The 22,500-nt window shown below is 39.4% G+C and overlaps 2 protein-coding genes across 6 annotated transcripts in view; one reads left to right on the top strand and one right to left on the bottom strand.

Moving 5' to 3' along the window:
• Positions 1-9,744, top strand: part of LOC137992961 (protein FAM227B-like) — a 24,265-nt gene extending 14,521 nt beyond the window's left edge. The window contains exons 10-16 of the mRNA XM_068838571.1: positions 794-895; positions 2,244-2,383; positions 4,417-4,574; positions 7,007-7,084; positions 7,792-7,866; positions 8,408-8,477; positions 9,302-9,744. Coding sequence (XP_068694672.1) covers positions 794-895; positions 2,244-2,383; positions 4,417-4,574; positions 7,007-7,084; positions 7,792-7,866; positions 8,408-8,477; positions 9,302-9,373 — 695 coding nt within the window. The 3' untranslated portion in view covers positions 9,374-9,744. The remainder of the gene's footprint in view (positions 1-793; positions 896-2,243; positions 2,384-4,416; positions 4,575-7,006; positions 7,085-7,791; positions 7,867-8,407; positions 8,478-9,301) is intronic.
• A 1,524-nt stretch (positions 9,745-11,268) lies between these two features.
• On the bottom strand, positions 11,269-15,974 carry LOC137992962 (uncharacterized). Of its 5 annotated transcripts, none has more exons than XM_068838572.1 (6): positions 15,444-15,904; positions 14,481-14,544; positions 13,267-13,365; positions 13,097-13,171; positions 12,385-12,499; positions 11,269-12,232 (listed from the first exon to the last, which is right to left on the bottom strand). In XM_068838572.1, exons 1-6 carry the CDS (start codon positions 15,525-15,527, stop codon positions 12,205-12,207), a joined length of 465 nt encoding a protein of 154 aa, XP_068694673.1. In that variant the 5' UTR covers positions 15,528-15,904; the 3' UTR covers positions 11,269-12,204. The 5 variants fall into 5 exon arrangements, with proteins under 5 accessions (XP_068694673.1, XP_068694675.1, XP_068694676.1 ...); XM_068838574.1 differs by lacking the exon at positions 15,444-15,904 and adding an exon at positions 15,092-15,424; XM_068838575.1 differs by lacking the exon at positions 15,444-15,904 and adding an exon at positions 14,697-15,052.
• Positions 15,975-22,500: the final 6,526 nt, after the last annotated feature.

Raw genomic sequence — 22,500 nt, forward strand, 5'->3', positions numbered from 1 at the left:
GCGCGCAAGCTTAAATGCATATTTTATATTTATATTCAGACCTGCTTCATAGTGTTTGTGTAAGCATTAAAAGAGTCTCGGATTCGAAAAGGTTTGCGGTAGTGTAAATGCGAATGCAGTCCCAGTGACCCCGTGATCTTGTTGAATTCGCAACTGAACGATTGGTTGCTCCTTACAGTTCGTTTGGAGATTATATCGTTTATTTTTTCTAACTGTATACTTTTGAAGTAAATTGTTCGGTGTACAGTTAATTTTAGTGTAAAATCGTGTTTCTGTTCATTCTGGTGAAACTCGTTCACTGGTGCGACTTTTCGAATTCTCGCGGCTAACATGGAACGAGCATGAAAAAGAGGCCAATTAAGGGATTATTTTCAGGTACAAATCAGTCTACCAACGAACCTCCGTTACAAACTACCTCCAGTCCAGTCTGTTAGAATAAACTTCGTCGGCCAGTTTCAGCATCAGTTTAGTAGAGTTATTCATTTATGACAAAATATTTTGCTATGTTAAATATTATTTTAAAACATCCTGTTTACGAGATAGTCAATGTATTTGTTTATCGCTCAATTTCGCTTTACAGCTATAATCCATAATGAGAAAGCTTTTCAGAGACACCCCTCTAATATGTCATTTCCGTTTGTTGGCACTTAACCAGTTGGTGTATCCAGTTGTAATCGCGGCTTTTTTGCGTCTGTTTGTTTGTCAACACTCTTCATTCCCAATCTCACTTACTTCCCCTTGGCTTCCTTTTTGCTGGGGTGGTTTTCACAAAATCCTCTATTAATTTCCTCAGGCACAAGGCCTCCACCTTATTCTTGGGAGAAGTGGAATCTAAAACTCCTGGAACCAAACAACATAAGAGAATTACAAGATGACAGAACACAGAATCTTAAAGGTAAAACTGATGTATGCTGTGCCTCCGAACAAGAACCTTGTGAAAGGTTGACAAAATTGACATCCTAGCCATACGTCTAGATTTTATTCCAAAGCCTGGCTACAATGTAGCTTTGCAATTTTTTGAACCTTTTATCCGACATAAAATAAAACTCAAAAAAATTGAAGCCGCGGTCTAGTTGCATAATTACTCAATAGCTCCTTTCTAACTGCTTCGAACTTTTCTCTCTTGCATGCAGACATTGCGGACATACTAATGAGTGAGATCTTGAGCAGTGATAAAGCATTACTGAAATCCTGAAATGATTTATTAGAATTTATGTAAAAGCCAAAGCTTTGAGCGTATGTCCGTCGTTATTGGTTGAATCTATGCAGACATGCAGACATTGCATGCAGACATTGCGGACATACTAATGAATGAGATCTTGAGCAGTGATAAAGCATTACTGAAATCCTGAAATGATTTATTAGAATTTATATAAAAGCCAAAGCTTTGTGCGTATGTCCGTCGTTATTGGTTGAATCTATGCAGACATGCAGACATTGCATGCAGACATTGCGGACATACTAATGAATGAGATCTTGAGCAGTGATAAAGCATTACTGAAATCCTGAAATGATTTATTAGAATTTATATAAAAGCCAAAGCTTTGTGCGTATGTCCGTCGTTATTGGTTGAATCTATGCAGACATGCAGACATTGCATGCCGACATTGCGGACATACTAATGAGTGAGATCTTGAGCAGTGATAAAGCATTACTGAAATCCTGAAATGATTTATTAGAATTTATATAAAAGCCAAAGCTTTGAGCGTATGTCCGTCGTTATTGGTTGAATCTATGCAGACATGCAGACATTGCATGCAGACATTGCGGACATACTAATGAATGAGATCTTGAGCAGTGATAAAGCATTACTGAAATCCTGAAATGATTTATTAGAATTTATATAAAAGCCAAAGCTTTGAGCGTATGTCCGTCGTTATTGGTTGAATCTATGCAGACATGCAGACATTGCATGCAGACATTGCGGACATACTAATGAATGAGATCTTGAGCAGTGATAAAGCATTACTGAAATCCTGAAATGATTTATTAGAATTTATATAAAAGCCAAAGCTTTGTGCGTATGTCCGTCGTTATTGGTTGAATCTATGCAGACATGCAGACATTGCATGCAGACATTGCGGACATACTAATGAATGAGATCTTGAGCAGTGATAAAGCATTACTGAAATCCTGAAATGATTTATTAGAATTTATATAAAAGCCAAAGCTTTGAGCGTATGTCCGTCGTTATTGGTTGAATCTAAGTAAAATAAAGAGGGTGGCATTGTTTCTTTTTCAAGCTAACATATTGTTTGACGTGGACACTTGCCTGGATGAATACAATGCTCCACCTGTTAGAGAGAAAGCTGCCACGCAGACTGGCCAATTGTCTCCCTCGCGGATGGGGATGACTGCTATTCCTGCATTTGACAGCACCGAGGTAATTTTATGCAAAGTCAGAACTACTATACATTAGCAATAAAATTAGATGCATTCTTTCCTTAAAGATTTTGCTTGGGAATTTAGAACATTCCTCAAAAATGAACTGGAACTCAAGCATTTTCCCGGCTTTCATTTATCATTCCACATATGATAAAACTTGTCTTCTATTTTTGTCTCATCATTTTTTCTTTTTATGTGGTGTTTGATGTATGTAAAGTTAGTGTTAATTAGTGACTGTTTGAGGCACGGTCGAGCTAGCGAGAGGGATGGTTCATTTCTGAGTTTGCATCACGAACAGTTTTCCATTCGCGTTTTGAAATCCTTGTTTGCATAGAATTATAAGAAGTTTGTGTCGTAAGACGTAGAACAGACTCGTACCTTTCAAAGCTCGACCTCACATGTGTGCATCTCGCAAGAAGCCATGCCGCCGTTCCGACGCAAAAATGGTAACGTATGCTTTTTTTGGTGGAGGTTCATTTTATCAGCGGAAAATATTTGAGTTTAGGTGCACTTTGAGTTGTCACAACTTTTTTTTTTTCATTCGTACATTTTAGAATTGTGTTAAAACGTTACTTGTGACGAGAAATTGATCTGGCTATGCTGTTGTGCCACTGTTAAAAATTGGAAATATCGAGTGAAAGGCTCTTGATTGGAGAGACGTCGAATATTATAGAGCGACTTTCGTATGACCTTGAAATAGTCTTCGCAATTTGTTTCATGGACCAATGTTTGGCAAGATTAAAAAAAAAACTCCTTATTCCCGCCAAGGAAACTCCTAATATGGGCAGTAAACAGTTCGATTGTCCAATCACATTATTGCATTTCAATTGACGTCAAAGCGAAATGCCGGTCGCTTTCCAGAAAGTTCCATGGAGAGATGACGTTGTTTGCATTCGCGTTCGCTAAGCTACTGAAAATTCGCGCTCGTTTGTTTTTGTTCTATAAGCCAATTAAATGTTTTGCATTTCTGTTTTCGTTCTGTTTTTGCGTTTATTTTTCAAGGTCATATGAAAGTCGCCCTAAGTGTCATCTTGGTTTTTTCCCCAACCGCGGCATCACTCGTCTGGGTGCCAGGCAATTAACCTCACAAAGTGGCCCCTAAACTCCCTTCCCCGAGTAAAGCGAAACAACTGCATTTTCCCTCCCCGAAAAAAGAAACAAAACAGTAACCCTGGCACTTACCCTATCGCTATAAACACGTAGAAAATGCTTGGGTTTGACGTTCTGTTGGATGCATGGCAAACTATTGGGTCTGCATCTTATTACGTGCGTTTGTTGACATAAGTTTCACTGCAGACAGAGGTGTTTTTCTTTTCCGTTCCCTGAGCTCAGTGACGAGTACGAGAAAAGAGACCTCATCCATGAGTGGAAACTCACTATGTTGAGCATGCGCGGCGGTTACCTAGCGACCGAATCCTCACGTGATGCTTCATGTTGTTTGGACTTACTTAACAACAGCGGAATTACTGTAAAGGAATCCGCTTGGAATGCGCATACCCCATATCATGGGGTTTGAGGAGTGCCTTCCAAGGTTGTGGACGGCGGTTGGATCAAAGTAAGTTTCGCCCAATTGCGGAGGTCTCTTTTCCCAAACTCGTCATTCCAGCGAACGCAAGAAGAAAAGAGACCTCTGCTAACACGGAAGACATAAGTGCTTTAAAGTTGAAGATGACAATAAGGTAAGTGACCTCACGCGTTGGCTCCACCAGCACCTGCCGGAGCAGGGAAGGGCTCTCGCTGCCCCTTCCTCGGGAGAACCTGCTTGAAGGTCACGGTTTTTCATACTCGGAAACTCGGAACGGCCACCTTTCTATAATGACCACTTGTCTGCAACGACCGGACACCTCTTTTTTCAAGATGATCGTCTTGAAGAGGTGGCCATTAATTACAGAGAGGTGGCCTTCAATGAAGGTTCAACTGTATTAACCACCCGAGTACACAGAGCTGTGACTGTACTTTCGGTTACTGTTCAGCTGACAGCTAACACAGCCAGTTAAAAGTTCTTGAAAGTATGTACATATCTTCACACAGTCACACGAGATCGGCCCAGGTCCTGAGTTTGAGCGCGTGGGTTTCAATCTTTTGGGAAGGAGTCCTCTGGTGTCTCATTTTCTAAGAATGAGGGAGTTGGCTGGGATGGGACTGCAACCCGTTCAGGCTGTTGGCCGCACTGAAGTTTCCAGGCTTCCGTATCTTTTATTGTTTTTATAAGTTACGATCATAATAATACAATACATACTTAATTTACCGCTCCCCATAGGGGCTTTTCAGGGCCAATGGAACACAACGAAACGACAGAACAGAACAACAACAATAACTGTTAAGAATCCCAACTGGCCGGAGACAAACCAGTTGGCTATTTACAAGTGCAGCTGGGAAGTTGAACCAGGGACTACCAAGATCAAATTCAACGAGTGGTTAGAGCGGGTCTTGAACCCGGGATCTCCGGATCTCAAGGCAAGCGCCCTAACCACTGGGCCACACTGCCTCCTCATCGTAATCATTATCATCACAATCATCATCAACGATCAACGATGAAATTATATATGAAATGAATCATATATTGTACTGCGGATATGAAATCAAGTGGAGCTATGATCCTTGCAGTTAAGAACGCAGCGTATATATCATTTCATCGTTGATTCATTCATCACGGGAACATTAGAACCCACAAATGACCAGCTCCCAACGTCAGTGGCTTCATAACTCAGTTGATTAGAGCGTCGCACCGGTATCGCGATGTCGCGGATTTAAACCCCGTTGAAGTCCTGAAATTTTCAGGCTTCTCTACGCAATTGCTAAAATTGCGTTCTTAAAGGGGTAGTATCGTGGGAATTACCCCTTTTATCTTGACCATAAATTTACTTAATCGACTTTCAGTAACCTTTTCATTCTAAAATTGCTTCTGGATCACCGCAGTGAGATAAAAATCGATCAAATTTTAAAAAGAAAATGAGTCTCACTAAGTTATTACGGAATTTATCCAAGATGCAAGGGGAGTACTTGAAAACGTCGCCCCGACGTTTTCAAATTGGCATCATTTGAATCTTGGGTACGCGTAACCAAAAACACTTAAGAATGGTTTCTGTGAGCTAAAATAGCCGTTTTGAAGAAATTTTGGCCATTAATTTTCGTTTGTCATCGGTAATCAGGTCTCCGCTGTTTTCCAGATTTTTACTAACAATCCATGACACTGCCCCTTTAACTGCGGGGATCATAGCTTCACTTGACAATTATCATCATCATCATTTTGTATTTTTTTTTTTTTTGGAAGCAGACTGAACTCAAATCACGAAATGAAAACAGTTTATTTGAATTCTGACACGTCAGACGTTCGTGAACCAAAAGTCTCTATTTGCGATGGAATGAGGCCCATCAATGGACCTCTTTAGCTTGTACGTTTTGTTTTCCTATTTCAGACCACAACGTACAAGCTAAAGAGGTCCATTTACGGTATTGTCTATTTTTAGAACGGCTACTGCTAGGTTTTTGCAGGAACAAAACATAGCGGCATTGCGTTCGGCGCACGATTTTGCATTTAGCACGTGCAACCCTCGTGCGGCTACTTGGTTGCTGACCAATCAGGAGCGTTGCGGTCTGTTATTAAGCCTAATCTGATTGGCTATTATTTGGCGGGCCCTGTATTCTAAAAATAGATAATATCGTAAACTGATGGGCTAAGGCCAAATGAGTGGAGATCGACACTTGTCGGTTATGGGATTCTGGACACGTTCAACCCATCTTTCTTTTAACAAAAGAAAAAGAAAGCCTATCCACATAGACCGAATGCATAAATGGCGGCCAAAAAAATATTGTTTTGTTTATGTGCTAATTAGACTCACTAGCCTCGTAGGCATGTACAAAATACAAAAGAAATGTTGCTTGAGAGCGAGGCTAGCGAGTCTAATTAGCACATCCCAGGAACCCATGAGGAGGAGCCTCCCTATGCACTGTATCATTGAGTCAACCTTTGCGCGTAATTTTGCGCGTATCGTTTTATTTTTAGAACTAACCCTTCATCAGGGGACTCACATTTACATCATTTTGCACAATTTGCACAATTTGCATACATTCTTTTGTCTATTTCTTTTTATTTGCCATTCTAAATAGTGCGTGTAGAGCCGAAGAATTCGTGGCTTTCTAAGAATAGAAAGATAAGCGTAAAGGCTGACTCAGAAAGCTTGTGATCTTCTGAGATCATAAATCCAATCTTGGATATTTCCAAAGAAACGCACCCTTGGTTCCAGCCATTGTCTTACTTAATGATATTCGACCACTGTCTGAAATGTGTATCCACCGTTATTATAAATGCGATGCAGCTGCATCCTAAACTGGGGCCCGTTTCTCGAAAGTCCCGAAAACTTTTCGGGCCCGAAAAGTAATTTGTGAAAGTGCCAACCGATTGTTTTGGAAAGCCGATGTTTTAACATGTTTTTAAGGTAACCAAAAGAAAAAAGGACTGTGAAGTTTGACGACTTAAATCCTCTCCTTTCTTGACATACAAACGGAATTGTGACACCCGAAAACGGCCCGTAAAGTTGGCCCGTAGAGGTTGCAAAGAGCTGCGTGGTTTCTGGTGACCTCTGTCTCTGTGCGTTTGGTGACCTTGACATATTTTTAGATCTTTAGCACCCACTTACAGGCAGGTAATAAGAGAATGCAAAAAGACCACAAAGACTCTGAACAACAATTATCAAAGGTAATGTAAGTACAGAAGGTTCATGCTTGCATTATTTATTTTATCCATAATGAAGAAAGGAGAAAGGCTGAAGCATACAATTTTTTTGCCGTCTTTCTTCAAGCAAGTGACAACTCCTCTTCACAATAGCAAATTAGCTTAGAGCGGTCTTCTCTCGTTGTGCAGCAAGGATTTCGTCGAGTAAGCAATAATTAGTTCATAGTCCCATTTACGCTCAGAACACGTCAAACGACGCGGAGAAAACACCAAGCTTAAAAAAGGCTAGAAACTGCTGCAGGTTAATTGTAAAAGAGATCTTTGCATTCAACAATGCAATTTCGGAATCCAATTGGAGTGTGCTTGCCATGTACTTGCAAACACTGGGATTAAATAAGGTACATACTTAATTGACCACTCCCCCATAGGGGCTTTTCAGGGCCAATGAAACGCATTCACGACAGAACAGAACATTCAACGACAACTGTTAAGAATCCCAACTGGTCGGAGGCAAGCTAGTTGGCTATTTATAAGTGCTGCTGAGAGGTTGAACCAGGGATTACCAGGAACATATTCAACGAGTGGTCAGAACGAGTCTTAAACCCAGTATCCCCGGATCTCAAGGCAAGCGCCCTAACCGCTGGGCCGCACTGCCCTGGTTAATAAAAGAACACAGGCTTACACCACTGTCGGAATTCGAAAAAGGAAAATCTTCCGACTTGTTTTTTCAGAGTTCTTGACTCCTCCGAGCAAGAAAGCCTAAGAATCCAGAAACAGAAGCGAGCCGCTTTAGCAAAGCTGGAAAGGTAGGGCTTACATCCGGTCTTTGGAGTATGTTGTTGGCAAATTAGACATCTTCCATTACCTTCGCATGAATACCACACATATGCCCCCCCCCCCCCCCACAAAGTAATGGCTTAACATTGCTTACAGAAATGTTTTAAGACTTCTATGCGTAGCTCTACTTTGGTAGCTTGTGGGACTACCCATTATCAAAGATATCATTGCGGGGAAAATGTTCATTGGAGACAAATGTTAGCGGAAATCTAAATTTATTGAGTTATTTTTCTCTTATCAATTGTATTTCAGTACCAAAGGGAGTGGCTTGGGTTTAAGCGTTTTGGCTCTTCCCTCTAAACGAGCCGTAAATTACGTTTTGATGCCAGTCACACATGCACGCAAACAGCAGATAGAGAGACGGACAGACACTGCGTAAAGGAAAGCCGAACCTCACACACACACACAAACACTTTGAACTGGGCGTAAATCTTGTCATACACCATTACGGATGCACATTTTTAAAAGTGAAGGTCTTTTAATCACACTGTTTTTAAATTCTCTCGTTAGACTAAAGAATGACCTAGTCCTTCGGAATCAGGATATAAAAGTTATCAATGAACGTCTTCTGGACTTAATGGTATGTAAATAATGCTATTTTAGGAGTGCGCTCCGAGGCCTTCATTCGAAAAACGACGCCATTGATTGTCCGAAGTGATGTTTAGCAGCACTAATTTATTACTTTGTAATTTATTCAAGAACATATTTCCCAACCGCAGTCATTTGAAGGGGGCAATCAACGGGACTGTCATTCAATCTGCTAATTTTATTGCAATTAATAAGCCATTTTCGAGTTCATGTCTGCCTCCTCTTCAAAGCGAGTCTAAGTGCGAAGTTTTTGTAATGGTAATTAGTTCTACTTTACATATGAATGAAAAATAATTTAACAAAAACTTCGCACTTAGACTCGCTTTGAAGAGGAGGCAGACATGAACTCGGAAATGGCCTATTTGGCTTAAAGTTCAACCCGCCTCATTTTTTATGGGGTTTACAGAGCACTGCATTTGAGAATCTGTAAAGACGTCAAAAAGTCACATTTTGCCTTTCAGTCAAATTTTTTTATGCACAAAAATTCCAAGCGATTTGAAATTGTCCTAAAAGATCATCTTTATCTCAGCTTCATGTCCAGTTTTCAAATTTTTTACTTTGGTTGTTAACGAAATATTAACCTGAAAAATTATCATGTGGAAGAAGCGCGAATGTCCCCCTACATTCTTTGTAAATGAGCGCTGTTGTAAGGGTATCAACAATTCAGAACTTGCTGGTCATGCAATGGTCTTTCAATTAGTTAGTTCTGATTTTCTGGCCGAACAAGAAAAGTCCTTATTGTAAAGATTCCTCGTTGGTACAAGTAATCCTTGACTCACGTTTTTAGTAATACTTCTTGTTGCTTTTGATTTCCAGGCCCAACCAGACCATATAACATCCGGGTACCCACACACTGCCTTGGAGCAGTCTTCGGATGATGACACGTGATCATGCCTTGTATTGTACATTCTTATGATTGGGTTATTATTTATTTCCTTGGTAAAGTTGTAGTTTGGTTTCCGGTAAATATAGTAGTATTGAGCATTAAGATGTTTGTATACTGAAAGGAATTGTTTCTATGCGCGGTGGATATCAAGGCCTGGAGTGATTTTCCGGTCTTCTTTCAAAAGATTTAGCAGGAAGCGCTTTGTACATTGGAAACTTTATTTAATAGAATTGTACATATATGCACGGTGGATTTTTATACTAGCAGAGCTTGGTGCAATTTTCTAGTTTTATGTGTACATATTTTGGCACAGAGCACTTTGGAAATGTGGGCGCCAGTGTAATAAATTGTGCATTTGCTTTGTGGATTGAAACTTGTTTTTACGAAGAGGTGCTCCTCAGCCTTCTTTAGACACCTTTATGTAGAAAAAAGAAAGTGAAATGTTTTAAAATTTATTACAACGTGAGAGATCAACAACTTATAACCGCCACATACCAGCCAAGTGTAAGTTACGGGACTTACATTTTACTGAATCATCTGGGTATATTTCACACGAAAACCATGTTTACACGATTGGTGGCCAATCTTTAATACCCACACTTTAGAACAACCGTCAACTTCTAGAATCTAGGGCGAAAAAATAATACATAAAAATAAACATCTGCGGCCTTATCCAGGATTCTTTGACCACTTCTTTTGTACGCGGCATGCCTATTCGTCCTTGCATCTTCGTCCTTTGCATCTTCGTCTTCCCTTTGTTTTCTTCCTACCTAGTTGACTTGCTCTCTTTGAGTTGTCAGAATGGTCCTTCATCCATCTCTCCCTTTATTATCAAACTTAAAAGAGAGAAGTTTGCAAAGAAAACTTTGCAAATACAGCAACTTGCGTTTATTAACTTATTTGCAAATTGATTGACTTTCTTTCATGATACAAAAAGAGCGAAATTGATAGGGTATAATCTTGGATCACTTTTAACTTCACTTGTGTCCTCATTGACTCCTCTAATCCACTTTCTCTACCAAAGGTTCTACATCCATTCTCTTCCTTCCGAGTGAGGTTTTGAATTCTTTGGACATTTTTTTCACGTTTTGTAGTCGTTTTAAAATCGTGTTTGCTTCTTGAATTGAGGACATTGGACACTTCCAAATTTTGTTTTTCATCGTGATTGACTGTTTAGGGTCAATTTGACAACTTCTAAAAAGTGTAATTTCTGACGTTCGAGTGGGAACGGGTTAGTCAGAAACTGAATATTCTGACGGCACGACATAGAGGCCCGCAGGAGATTATGAGATAGATTAGTATTATTTAGGGATTTGGCGGGGGGATTTTCATCATTCTACGTCTGTCAGTTGTCTTCGTTACTTCCTCTCGATCGAGTTTTACTTTTTCTTTGGTAGTCTGAATAGGTGCGAACTGTATTTATCACATAATTTTTCCCTAGGTAACAACGTTAAACTTCCCTTTCCTCGGGACTGGTGCCGCTGCATTAGATGAATACGTTTCAACATATTTTTTGGCCACATCTAAAGCCTAAAATTTTTTGGTGGTTTTTCGTATCTGGCACCGCACAATCGTATAGATTCATTGAACACGCCGTATCCAGCTGATAAGAATCATTTTGTTATTATCACTGTCTTCAATGAAGTAGTCTTTCTGGGCTTCCATTGCTCAGCAGACTGACTGGCGTACTCCTAATAAACTACTTCCGCATTGAAATCGCGAGGGAGTGTAGTCAGAATTTTGTTTTTTTGAATTGTTTGTGTTGTTTTCATGTGTCCGCAGCCATGATGTTTCCCCAATTAATCCTTCGAGACGTGAGTTCTATTCTCAAGCGAACATTTTCTTTTATTTCCAATAACCAGACGATGCAGCTGATCTCGTGGGAGGAAACATTAAATAATATTCTTCTTTATTTTAACACTTAGTAATCCTTAGTTCACAATATTTGGTTTACCAATACTAAAACAATGAAAACCTATGAAAGAAGGGTACTCACAACTATTTAAACAATAGAGGACGTTTTTCGTGTTTCCTTAGCCTCATCTAAACACGAGGGGAAGTTGGCGGGAGAATTCGAGACAGTTATTCAAACCTTAGACGCAGTCTCGTGTTGGCATAACTGTCGAGAATTCTCCCAACTCCCCCGAGTGTTTAGATGAGGCTATGGAAACACGGAAAAAAGTACTCTATGCTTTTATAAAATATTTCTCGAAGATAATTCAACAAATGAAGGAAAATGCTGTTTTTTTTTACTTCTTGATTGTAACAAATTTTCTTGACACGCTTATATTTCCTACCAACCAATCAAAATTGGTGTGATGTCACAGCCGTGTTTCCATACTCTCATCTAAACACAGCTGTTGACCAATGAGAGTGCGCGTACTATCCTAATTATTTTATAAACTGAAACAACTCTCACAAACAACACAAGGAGGTCCTACAAGTACGTCACACACGAAGAGAAAACGATACTATGAAAAAAAACTACGTGAAATGAGAAAATTAATGTCTTGAGGAGTGCACTTCAATCTTGACCATGTCTTTTGAAACGCGTTCAAGGTATTACCATCCACGATTCGTCTTTCAATTTCCATCTAGTTCAGGAATGTAGTATTACCAGTGATATGTAAAAAAATATCTAACGAAAGAAGGCGTCAGGAAACGTTTGCTCCCCCGTTGTTTCATTCGTTTGCCTCAAAATGGTGTCATACCTTGTCTTATCCGAAAGTTTTTCAAAATCTTAAAAGTGGTACTTGGAATTGTTTAATTTTGAAAGTTTTGAGTTAGACTTTTCAACCCGTTGCTCCTTATATATCCAAGGCTTCTAAGCAAGTCAAGTCTGTTCTTTTTCTTTTGGCAACCTGCAAATTAATTACAAACTTGATGTGTGTTTTCTATTGATCAACTTACTTAAAGAAATTGCAGAGGAATCTGCCGTATCTTTCACAAGGCATTACTCCTTCGTTGCTTTTGACATGGCAAGTCATGAAAAATATGAAATTTTTTTTATTACCGTATGTTGAAGATCTTGAGTAAAGTGTCTTCTATCCCTGGGGAACGCTTTCGTCTTTGCCCACCGATACCAAAGCGGGCGTGGAGATAATGTGTGCGGTATGGTTCGCCGGGCCCTGGTATTCAGTAAAGAAATAGACCATTTTACAGTTGTGTGCTTAGTTACCTGGCCTTTGGATGAAAGTGAGGCTGGAGTTGACCTTGCTTTGATAGAAACCTCACAGCTATTCTTATGTAAAATTCTTACTTATAAGCATGACAACAAAATCATTAACGTAAGAAAAGCACTGAGGTTTCTATTAAAGCAAGGTCAACTCCAGCCTCATTTTCATTCAAAGGCCAGGTAACTAAGCACACAGCTGTTAAATGGTCTATTGGTAATTGTAAGTTGCAATCAGCTTCAAAGCAAAAATTACCCACAAGATGTCGCAAATTATGCAATGAAAATTACAGGTCCGTCTCCAGTGGCGTGCAAGCACTTTGCTGCATACATTGGCCGTAATCCCCTCACCTCAATCGCCGGAATCATGGCACGATAATGCCGTAGTGATTTGTCGTCATAGTGTAATCTTTTCGAAGCATCGGCTGTCGTACGCGTGTGGCATTACCAATTATAGAGATCTCTTAATCGCCAGGTGACAATTCTCAATATCATTTCCGCTCTCATCCAATAATTGTAAAATGACACAGGTAGCCGCAAATCTGTAGCTTACCTCCCTGGACACCTGGGAAGTCTGGGTGATCATGCATGTAAACTCCCTTGCTGCGATCAGTCTTTGGGATTCGCCCTGGGATCAAATGTGCATTGCAAGCTGAGTGTATGTTGCATGATTCTTGGTTTATTAAGCTTTTGAACTTTCGTTAAACGAATGAAAAGCGGTACCTTTTATCTGTGGATTGCTCATGAATTCAGCCCCTTCTCCTGAACCACTGCTCGGTTGATGTTGCTGGTTATATTGTCTAGATTTCTCTATCTTTGCTTCTGTCCAAGTCAGTGAACATAAATAAGAAGAAAATATTCAAATTTGTTTTCGTCGTTCAGTGAATATACATGATGACCTTCTGCAGAATTCCAATTCATCATCATACATTCAATGTATCTATGACCAGAAAATCAGTTCTTCTTTTTCTGTGGACTCAGGTCCAATCGGTCAGCTTGCAAAGTGAGTAATGGCGGACCGTGAAATTCAAAACTTACACTTAAAGTAAACAGCCGTTGGATAAAAATCAAAGCTCAAATTTTGCCAGTCAAGGTGTTAAACAAACACTTTTAAAATCTGAAGGAAAAAAGGAAGTGACTTTCCGATCATAGAACTGTAGCACTTTAATGTTTGATGTACTTCTCGGAATTTTATGAAAATTTGCAAACTTTAACGTGTACAGCGGCGGGTCTAAGACACGGGTCACATTCCACAGGTCACTCGCCGTGCAGGTCCGATATTTTACCTTTTTGAAAGTAACCCAAAGCCCTCAATTTGGCTAACCCTAGGCCTAAAAACCAAACTTAGGCCTAGGGTTAGCCAAATTGAGGGTTTTGGTTACTTTCCAAAAGTTAAAACAATGACCTGCAACGAGTGATCTGTGGAATGTGACCTGTGTTTTAGACCCGCCGATTTTAAAGAGGTGCTCTCAAACCGAGTGCTTTTCAAACCGCTTCATTGGTGTAGAATTTACTCAAAACAACTTCAAACTGGCTTTATTTCTGTGGCGTTTTCAAGTTGAGGGCAAGTTTTTTTTCGTAATTGGAACACACCTGCATGATCTCACCTGTCCATCATCAGTGGTAGACAAAGAGGAAACGTTTTAGTCAGACGGTTGTGACATTTCGTTAGCAGTTAATTGAAGTAAATTATGTCTATACTAATTGATTGCTGGCCCAAAGGCTCATATACTAACGATGTAATGGTCGTCAAAAACACGCGGATGTCTCCTGCAGTATAAACGTTCCCTTATAAATCCAAGTTTAGAATGATGTTCGTCACTGTGCTTTAAAGTAACTGTGGTTTTTGTGATCATTAAAGAGAAATGTGGAGAATAAATCGACACTGAATCAATAGAAGTTATCATTTTAAAACCAAAAGCCATTTTTATTCTTACCTGTGCGTACTTCCTGGATGAACAGAGGTATTACTGCCAAAATTGAAATCAATCGGAGCAACATCTGAATATTATAAGAAAAAAATTGATCAAATTAGTTTCTTCAGTTTCTTCAGTGTATTGAATGACTGAGTTAACTGAAATTCAGTCGCCCCGCCACTTGAACCTCGCTGTTCTAACCTCCAAATGTAATTTCAAGTTTATCACCAATCGTACCCTTAAATTGATCGGTTTTCCCGTGCTGGGGCTAATCTCTTCTGGCTCGCTATACTACACTGTTCCTCTCTCATAGCCCGGGCTCGATAAGAGCGTACAAAGATCAATCACCAACAATTAAACGTGATTGAAACCATTCTTATCAAGTATTCCGCTAAGCGGAACGTTTTCTTCATACCGCATGAATGTGTTAAAAAGATAAACAGTGTATGATAGAACGTCACACGACGCAGAAGGACTTTTCGTTGAGCGCAAACAAGGTGTGAAAAAGACAACGGCCTGTCATTTATCACAGCTGTATTGTAGATCTCGGGGGGGAAATTTGTTTAGATTTCGAGAGGAGAGGACCTTGTTGACGATGAAGAAGAGTACCCTTTTCAAAAATAGGTTCTTACCTTGTTGGCTTTTATCTGCCTCGGGAATATTAAACCGTAGTTATATCTTATTTATAAACTTGTCTGATCCGGTCTTTTAAAAGTATCCAATATATTACAACCAGAGTCACGGCTCCTTTGTTTCCCACGGTTATATTTCTCGTAAATCAAACTGGTGTAAGTCAAAGGAACAGCTAAAAGGGAAAAATTAAATGGTAGTCCAGCTGGGTGCCGATTGAATTATTGATTATTTTTCATTTTCAGTCTTTCTAGGGATCCTCGTGTTCTTTTAGGAATAACGTTCCACGCTGTTAAGCGGCTGAAAACTTGAGCTTGTTTTACTTTATGGGAATTTAAAACAGATTTGTTATACCTTAAGATCCACGAACGAAGCCGAAAACGAAACCTGCATCCACCTGGGGTGAAACGTGTGTTTAATGTTGCTTACAATGGACATCCTGCAGAGCAGACCCGTTAAAAAGCATTTCTTTTAATTAGACGAGCTCCAAAGCCACCTCATTTTTTTAATCGACCAAATTTATCGCTTTATGTATTTGTATTTCATCGATCAATTTTCACAATGGAGGACCTCAGTTGATATCGTTGAAAGAAAATGGAGATTGCTAGGACAAACAGCTGCAGGAGCCAATATTTAACTTTTTATACCTCTAAATAGCAAATTTAGTTATTGGAAATCGGTCGTTTAGCAACTGACTGTTTCAATGGAGGTTTGGAATTGGTTTTTTATGTTGCTCTAGAGATATTATATCTTTTTCTTTGGAATATGAATTAAGGGAGGTTTGGCAATCAAGAATTTGAAACGCTTTCCACCGAAATGCTAGGATGCAAGGGAAAGAAAAAGCTTTCAAATATATATGTCATCGACAATTAAAGCGAAGAAAATAGTCCAAAAACCAACAATTTATTTGATCCTCTTTAAGTTCGTGAAAATTGACATAATTTACAGTTCTCTCAGTGCTCGGTTAGATAAAATTAAAATTAACAAAATAATGATGATGATGATGATGATTAAATTTTCGAATAATTACGAATTACTGGGTATTTACAGTTTTCGTGACGTTCGTACAGAATGGAATGCCCTCAATTGCACCTTTCACGTCGTGGGCAAACGAATTAACATTTTGTGTCAGACTGCGATACTGGGGAGTTTTTTAGTAGCTCTTGAAATATGAAAACAGATGAAAAGGCAAGAATCGGGTGGCGTTTTCAGTCCGCTACTACCAAATCACTGATTAAGATGGAGTATCCTCGAAACGTCAGGTTCACATTCTAAATTCTCGGGCAAAAATTTAAATTTTCCTCTTCCATTCATTTGCAATCTTGTGCTGCACAGTTTCTTTGAATTTTTCTTACTACCACTGGGCCTCTTTTAGGGAAGAAAAAACGCCTTGGGGAATGTTCAACACAAAGTGCCGAAAACTACAATAGTTTTCTTTTATACAGTGAATACTGAATTAGTTGTTCAAGCAACATTGCACAACCCCCGTGCAGTTCCAGGCGGTATTGATACATGTACTGTGGCATATATGTCTAATGGAAGACCTTAGAACCAGGTTGCTGACCAGCGGTTTTCGTTAAAACAATGGTTTGCTGGGGGTGCTCAGTCTCGCAGGCTCAGAAACCTGGTTGGGGTCATCGTTATTTAAGGTGATGGCAAAGGTCTAATACTCAAAGTAGTTCTCATCGGACATCAATAAGCGGCATAGTCCTTTCTTTCTTGTGATGTATTCGGGCTTTGTGTTGCCACACATTGTTCAGTCAAGCCGACCGAGCTCCTCTGGAACGAAAACAAAATGGCTCTTTAATGTTTTGCTTTCGATTAACGTGACGTATAGAAATATAATGAGTAACTGCAAGAAACACAAATCCTGTGATTACAACTCCGAGAGTTATCCATCCGCCGATCTGCAAAACATGAAAAAAAAAAAGAAAGACATTCAAACATCCGGATTGATCAAACTGTCCTTGTGTACGATGACGCAGTCAATTCGAATGCGTAGGACCGCTGAAGCTATTAATTGGATATTTTCTGTTTGTTTTCATAGTTTGCAAATAAAATAGTCATATCCCCAACAGATAAAATGCGTAGCTTAAAACTTGCAGAAGTCCCTCCTCGTTGATGAGTTGCGTTACAGGAAGAGGTCCTCGAAATTCCCCTATAATCCCTCTTTTGTTTCGACCAATGTCGTATATTTTATCCGTTTGGAATTGATATGGACGGCGATACTTAATTAAATCACACAGCTGTAAGCATGTTTACCATTTCATATCACTTTGAAAACGTACCTTTTGATAAAATAAAAAATGGTCATCCTTCCTTTGTGTAGTGCTGGAGCTGGTGGGCCTGGTGTTCGTGCCCTGTCTTGTCAAACTGGTTGCTGTCTTACTGTTATACGTCTGTGTCATTGTAATCAGACTCACAGGTATTGTTGAGTTCGACGTATAATTGCTTAGTGCAATCGGTCCTGAATTTGTCTTTGTGGTTCTGGTGACTGGAATGTTCAATGACGGAGAAGGTTTCATATATGTGATGTTGGAGGTGGTTTGAAAGCTGGCAGAATGCATGAAGATGAGACTCAGTTTGCCGAGGAATACAAACCAGTGAGAGGCACTGCTGAACAAACCAGTTTTCCAAAGCATGACGTTCGCTTCTATTTGTCCGAAACATGATTGATGCTGAATATTTCCTGTTAAGGCAATATATATGGGTTATTGACCAAGTGTGAGGTCAAGCTGGCTAGTTATTGGCCAAGTTCTTTTTTTGCGTGTTTATGGACCGAGACGAAGTCGAGGTTCATAAACACGCAAAAAAAGAACGAGGCCAATATCCAGCCATCTTGACCGAACAAGCTTGGTCAACAAAGGATTTATTACATGACTTAAAACGCCAAAAAATTATCTTTGATCTTGCGGGACGAAGCGAGAAATCCCGAGCGGGCAGTATCGCTCCATCTTGCCCGCTCGGGTAGCCAATCACACCGCGCGATTTGATTCCAATAAACTAAACTAAGTTTCTGATGATGCAAACTGGCGGAATTGAGGCCGTTTGACAATTTAGAAATGCGAGACTTCAGTGCGGCCCCTGGATTACTGGGGTACAGTGCCTCTATGCTTGAGCTGTGCTAAAAGGCAGTGCGGAAAATGAGCCATTGAGTGACATTTGGCCATCCAAATAAGTTATTCTGCAAAGACGAATTTCAACGACGAACACTTTTTTTCTGCCGAAGGATGACGAAACCGGACAATTCAATAGCACTCTTTTCAATTGACGTCACGATCTAGAGCCCAAAGCACTATGGGATTAATATGATGACAAAGACAGACACTTTATCGATGTTTGTCCGCATTTCAATCCCCTAATGCTCTGCAATAATCTGTTTTTATCAACTGTGGAAAATGCTATTGAAAACAATCCCGAAAACCAATTCTAAAAAAAAATATTGAAAGCAAGTAGAACTGGCAATCCTCCAGGATTGGTGCTGGACCCTCTAGAATAAGTGGTATGGATCCTCACTTGAAACGAGCTCCTTACAATAATGATAACATAAATGAATCGAAAGTTCTTTACCCATGTGTATCGTCATACTTGACCACTCATTTGGACTAAATGCGTTTAAATAACCAACAGTAACGCTTCAAAAATAGGCAATTTTAAATTGAAATCCGCCATCCTTGTTTTTGTGTATGCAAACGAGGCTATGACGTAGCCATAGTCAAGGATTTCTTCGGTTGACTAAATGTACTTGATGTAAAGACGAAAAACACAGGCGCGGAGAGTAATTTGTAGACTTGAATCTTAATCCAGAGGCTAAATTGTATTGATGTTGGCTCCACCTCTGAACACATTTACTTTGTGGACGTTAAACAGGGTTTTATATGTGACTATGCAGGACTTTTTACAAAGCGAAAGAGAGCTTGCAGTGTTATCCCGCGCTCATTGCTGTGAAATAAATGCCTGGAAATCAAGTTTAATCTGTCTACCGTGGCTTTCTACGAGATCCCTGTTACAACTTCAAAACAAACGATCGATTTATATATTTCCATCGAATGGTAAGAGTAAATCGTTTCAGTAGTTTCTATACTTCTAACAAAATTTAACCCCATTTCAAGTTGCGTTTATTAGCACATAACAGTGAAAGTCGTCTATATATGGCTTGATTCAGTTTTCTTGCTTCAATATAATGATCTTTTGGACTAGTTGACTGAGATTTCCGTATGAAGCGAATGTCACCAAGACCAATATTCATGTACCTGAAGATCCCGTTTGAATCCTCCTTGGTAAAAGGACAGACCCGAACAGACAATATAGCAGTCAGGTTTTCACGTTTGAGGAATCCGTCCACGTTTAATTTCGCCGGCCAACTTTTCTTTCAATTTTAATTTTCCTGTGTAAGCTTCGGTTTTTTAGATTTTTAAATGTGTTCTCAAGTCTAGACATGTGTCTAGTTTCAACCCCCTCGAAAGCGTACACCCCAACAGCGGTAATAGTTGATGTGAAAAAGCCTTGCTACGTGGCTGAACATCTGAAATTTCGTCGGCTTATTCTAAATTAAACGCTTCCCCGTGTGAAAGACTGCTGTCGCTGAAGGAAGAAAGTGAAAAAGGTACGCTTTTCGAATATTTCTTTGTCGCATGTTCAAAATGTTTGTCTTGTTTACATTTGCTGTGGCTGATTTTTGCCGCCAAGTTTGATTGACTAGAAAATTTGTAAGTATTAAGTGACTTGAGTTTCTGTCGCACTTATGGCTTACATGGCCTACTACCTATTGAACCACGACACCGTTTACCAAATCTTATGGATCCAGAGTTTTTTCGGTTAGCGCTCCTTGTATGTGGAACAAATTACCAAAGGACATCAAGTGTAGTCCTAGTATTGCAATTTTTAAGGGGAAATCAAGACACATCTTTTTAAATTAGCATATTATCAATTTTTTTATGTCATTTATATTCTTATATTTAGGTGTTAATTAGATATGTATAATAGGTTTTAGACTTTTTTTAACTGATGTATGAAAAGCGCCTGTGAGCAATTTTGGAGAGTGCGCTATATAAATAATAAAGTATTATTATTATTATTATTATTATTATTATTATTATTATTATTATTATTATTATTGTGAGAATGTTATAAACACATGAGAAATGAAATGATGGCAGAACCAACTGGGAACTCGGAAAAATCCGAGCCCCAGATGGGATTCGAACCCACGACCCTCCGTGATCTAGTCGGATGCTCTAACCACTGAGCTACTGGAGACTCTATGGCGAGCAAGGGTGAAATGTGGGTATTGACTCGAGCTGCATCACGCAGCTACAGAGTCAATGACAGTCATTTGACTGTGGTTAGAGCATCCGACTAGATCACGGAGGGTCGTGGGTTCGAATCCCATCTGGGGCTCGGATTTTTCCGAGTTCCCAGTTGGTTCTACCATCATTTCATTTCTCATGTATTATTGTTATTATTATTATTATTATTATTATTATTATTATTAGTTTATCTTACATTTGAATTCTCGAAGCAGAAAGGTCACATAACATTGAGAAAGTGATCGAGGATCGAAGAACTTGGTAAGGTCGAACACGTTTGTTGACTATTGCTACGTCATAACAAGTCATATCCAAGATGGCGCTCTCCAAGTCACGACAGAGGCAACTTCAAAGCGCTCTTGTCAATGCTCTTGTCACATTTTAACAGGGAACTGGACAAAACGGCAATTAGTTTCGAATTTCTGGGGAAAAGTTTTCGTAATTTAGAGAAACTCTTTCTAGACTGTACTTTCCCTTTAAATGTGTGAAACGAAGATGAGCGTGATGTTATTTCATGAGGTTGTTTTGTTGTTGTTTTTTTGTTGCCAGATGTCGGCTCCAGCGTTTTTGCCTATTTTCGGTTATATTTATTGAGTGGTCAAGTTATGTTCATCAGCAAATGCTACTTGAATGAAGAAATAAGCAAAAGATACCAGTCCAGCACAGATGGTAAAATTCTTTACGACTTCATCGAAGGCCCACCTTCAACCGACAGGCTTTTCGACCGTTTGTTTTTGTTATGGAAATTCACATTGCTTATCGTAGCGATCTGATTGAATGAATTTCAGCTTTTTGGTGGGATTATCATATAATATGAAAATTGTTCCACGGCACACAATGCCTGTCGGTTGAAGGTGGGTCTTAAAGGTCTCAAACTCAAGTTTTCTAAAGAAGAATGTTCAAGTTTCGGAAGTTTCTTAAACTTGCTGTTTCGTCAAGAAAAAAAAAAAGGAAAAACAGAAGACGAACTCATTTGAAAATGCCTCACGTGTGGTTCACAATAAATTGATAACGATCTAAAACTCTATGTCTTTTCCCTTTGTCATTAGGCCAGGCCTGTTGTTGTTATTAGGCCAATTTTATTTTCGACTGAGTTTCAATATCGCAGTGTTCGATTTCGTGCTTGCTTATTTTAAGTGTCTTACGCCGTAGTACTGGTCGCACAGGTTGCCCTCAGGCAACGAGAGTATTTTTCTTGTAAAATCGTGATGACCAAAATAGCTCGTATTGTTTAAAGTGGAAAGTGAAGTTTTCAGTGTGCGTAAATACGTTTTAATGTGCTTCTCGTGACAAATTATAGCCTTGTTGACCTAAGGAACTGGTTAATACGCAGATCTATATCATTCTTGTTTCTTCTAGGCTTCCATTTCAAGCTTGTCAGTCAGCATTGACAGATAAATGGTCATTTCAAAGGGTTGCTTTCCGTAAATTAACATAAACTAATACCCGGTTGACAACATGTTAAGACCGAGCGCGCAGCTGTTTCAGGGTGCTTTCCATTTGACAGGACTGACCAGCCAGACCGGGCATTTGGAAGCACTAACTCTGCAACGCCTTCAAATTAATACACTTTGAGGATGATATATATTCCTCCAGAAGAATGCAAGAGATTATCGTGCAAGGGTTCCTTCAAATTGTTGCGTTTTCTTTGCAAACTAAGGGGTCTGGCCTGCCAGTTCTGACAAAAGGAAAACGCAGTAAGTCTCGTGATGCCTTCAGTAGTATCAATAGAATTTAAAGTGTAATGTTTATTCCTGCCTGAAGTGTCTGGAAAGTGTTTTGACTGCTGTTAAGAGGGAACAATTCATGCAAATTGAAAAAAAAAAGCGCAGATGTCTAATTTGAATGTAATATTACGCACATATAGATATCGCGAGGGATGATCCCACAAAGAGTTGGTTTATTATTTTCTTTAATCGTTCGCCCCGATCCTCGTCAGTAACATAGAAAAGAAGGTTTAAAGATAAGTATTACAGTGAAATGTTATTGTGAAATTTATATCGAATACTTTAGTAATACTTCAAAATATTTCAACTTTCTGTTATGCTGTTTTCAGTAAGTAAGAACGGGTAAGTTTGTTTTGTTTCACCGTGCCGGTTTTG

The sequence above is a fragment of the Montipora foliosa genome, chromosome 2 (assembly GCF_036669935.1).
Source record: "Montipora foliosa isolate CH-2021 chromosome 2, ASM3666993v2, whole genome shotgun sequence".
NCBI lineage: Eukaryota > Metazoa > Cnidaria > Anthozoa > Scleractinia > Acroporidae > Montipora > Montipora foliosa.

What these genes read in the sequence shown, in the direction of transcription:
- LOC137992962 (XM_068838572.1), bottom strand. Translation starts at nt 15,527, where the DNA reads ATGTCCATTGTAAGCAACATTAAACACACGTTTCACCCCAGGTGGATG. An exon ending in CTTCGTTCGTGGATCTTAAG is followed by an intron (nt 14,545 to 15,443) that starts GTATAACAAATC and finishes TATAATATTCAG; the next exon opens with ATGTTGCTCCGATTGATTTC. An exon ending in CATCCAGGAAGTACGCACAG is followed by an intron (nt 13,366 to 14,480) that starts GTAAGAATAAAA and finishes TGACTTGGACAG; the next exon opens with AAGCAAAGATAGAGAAATCT.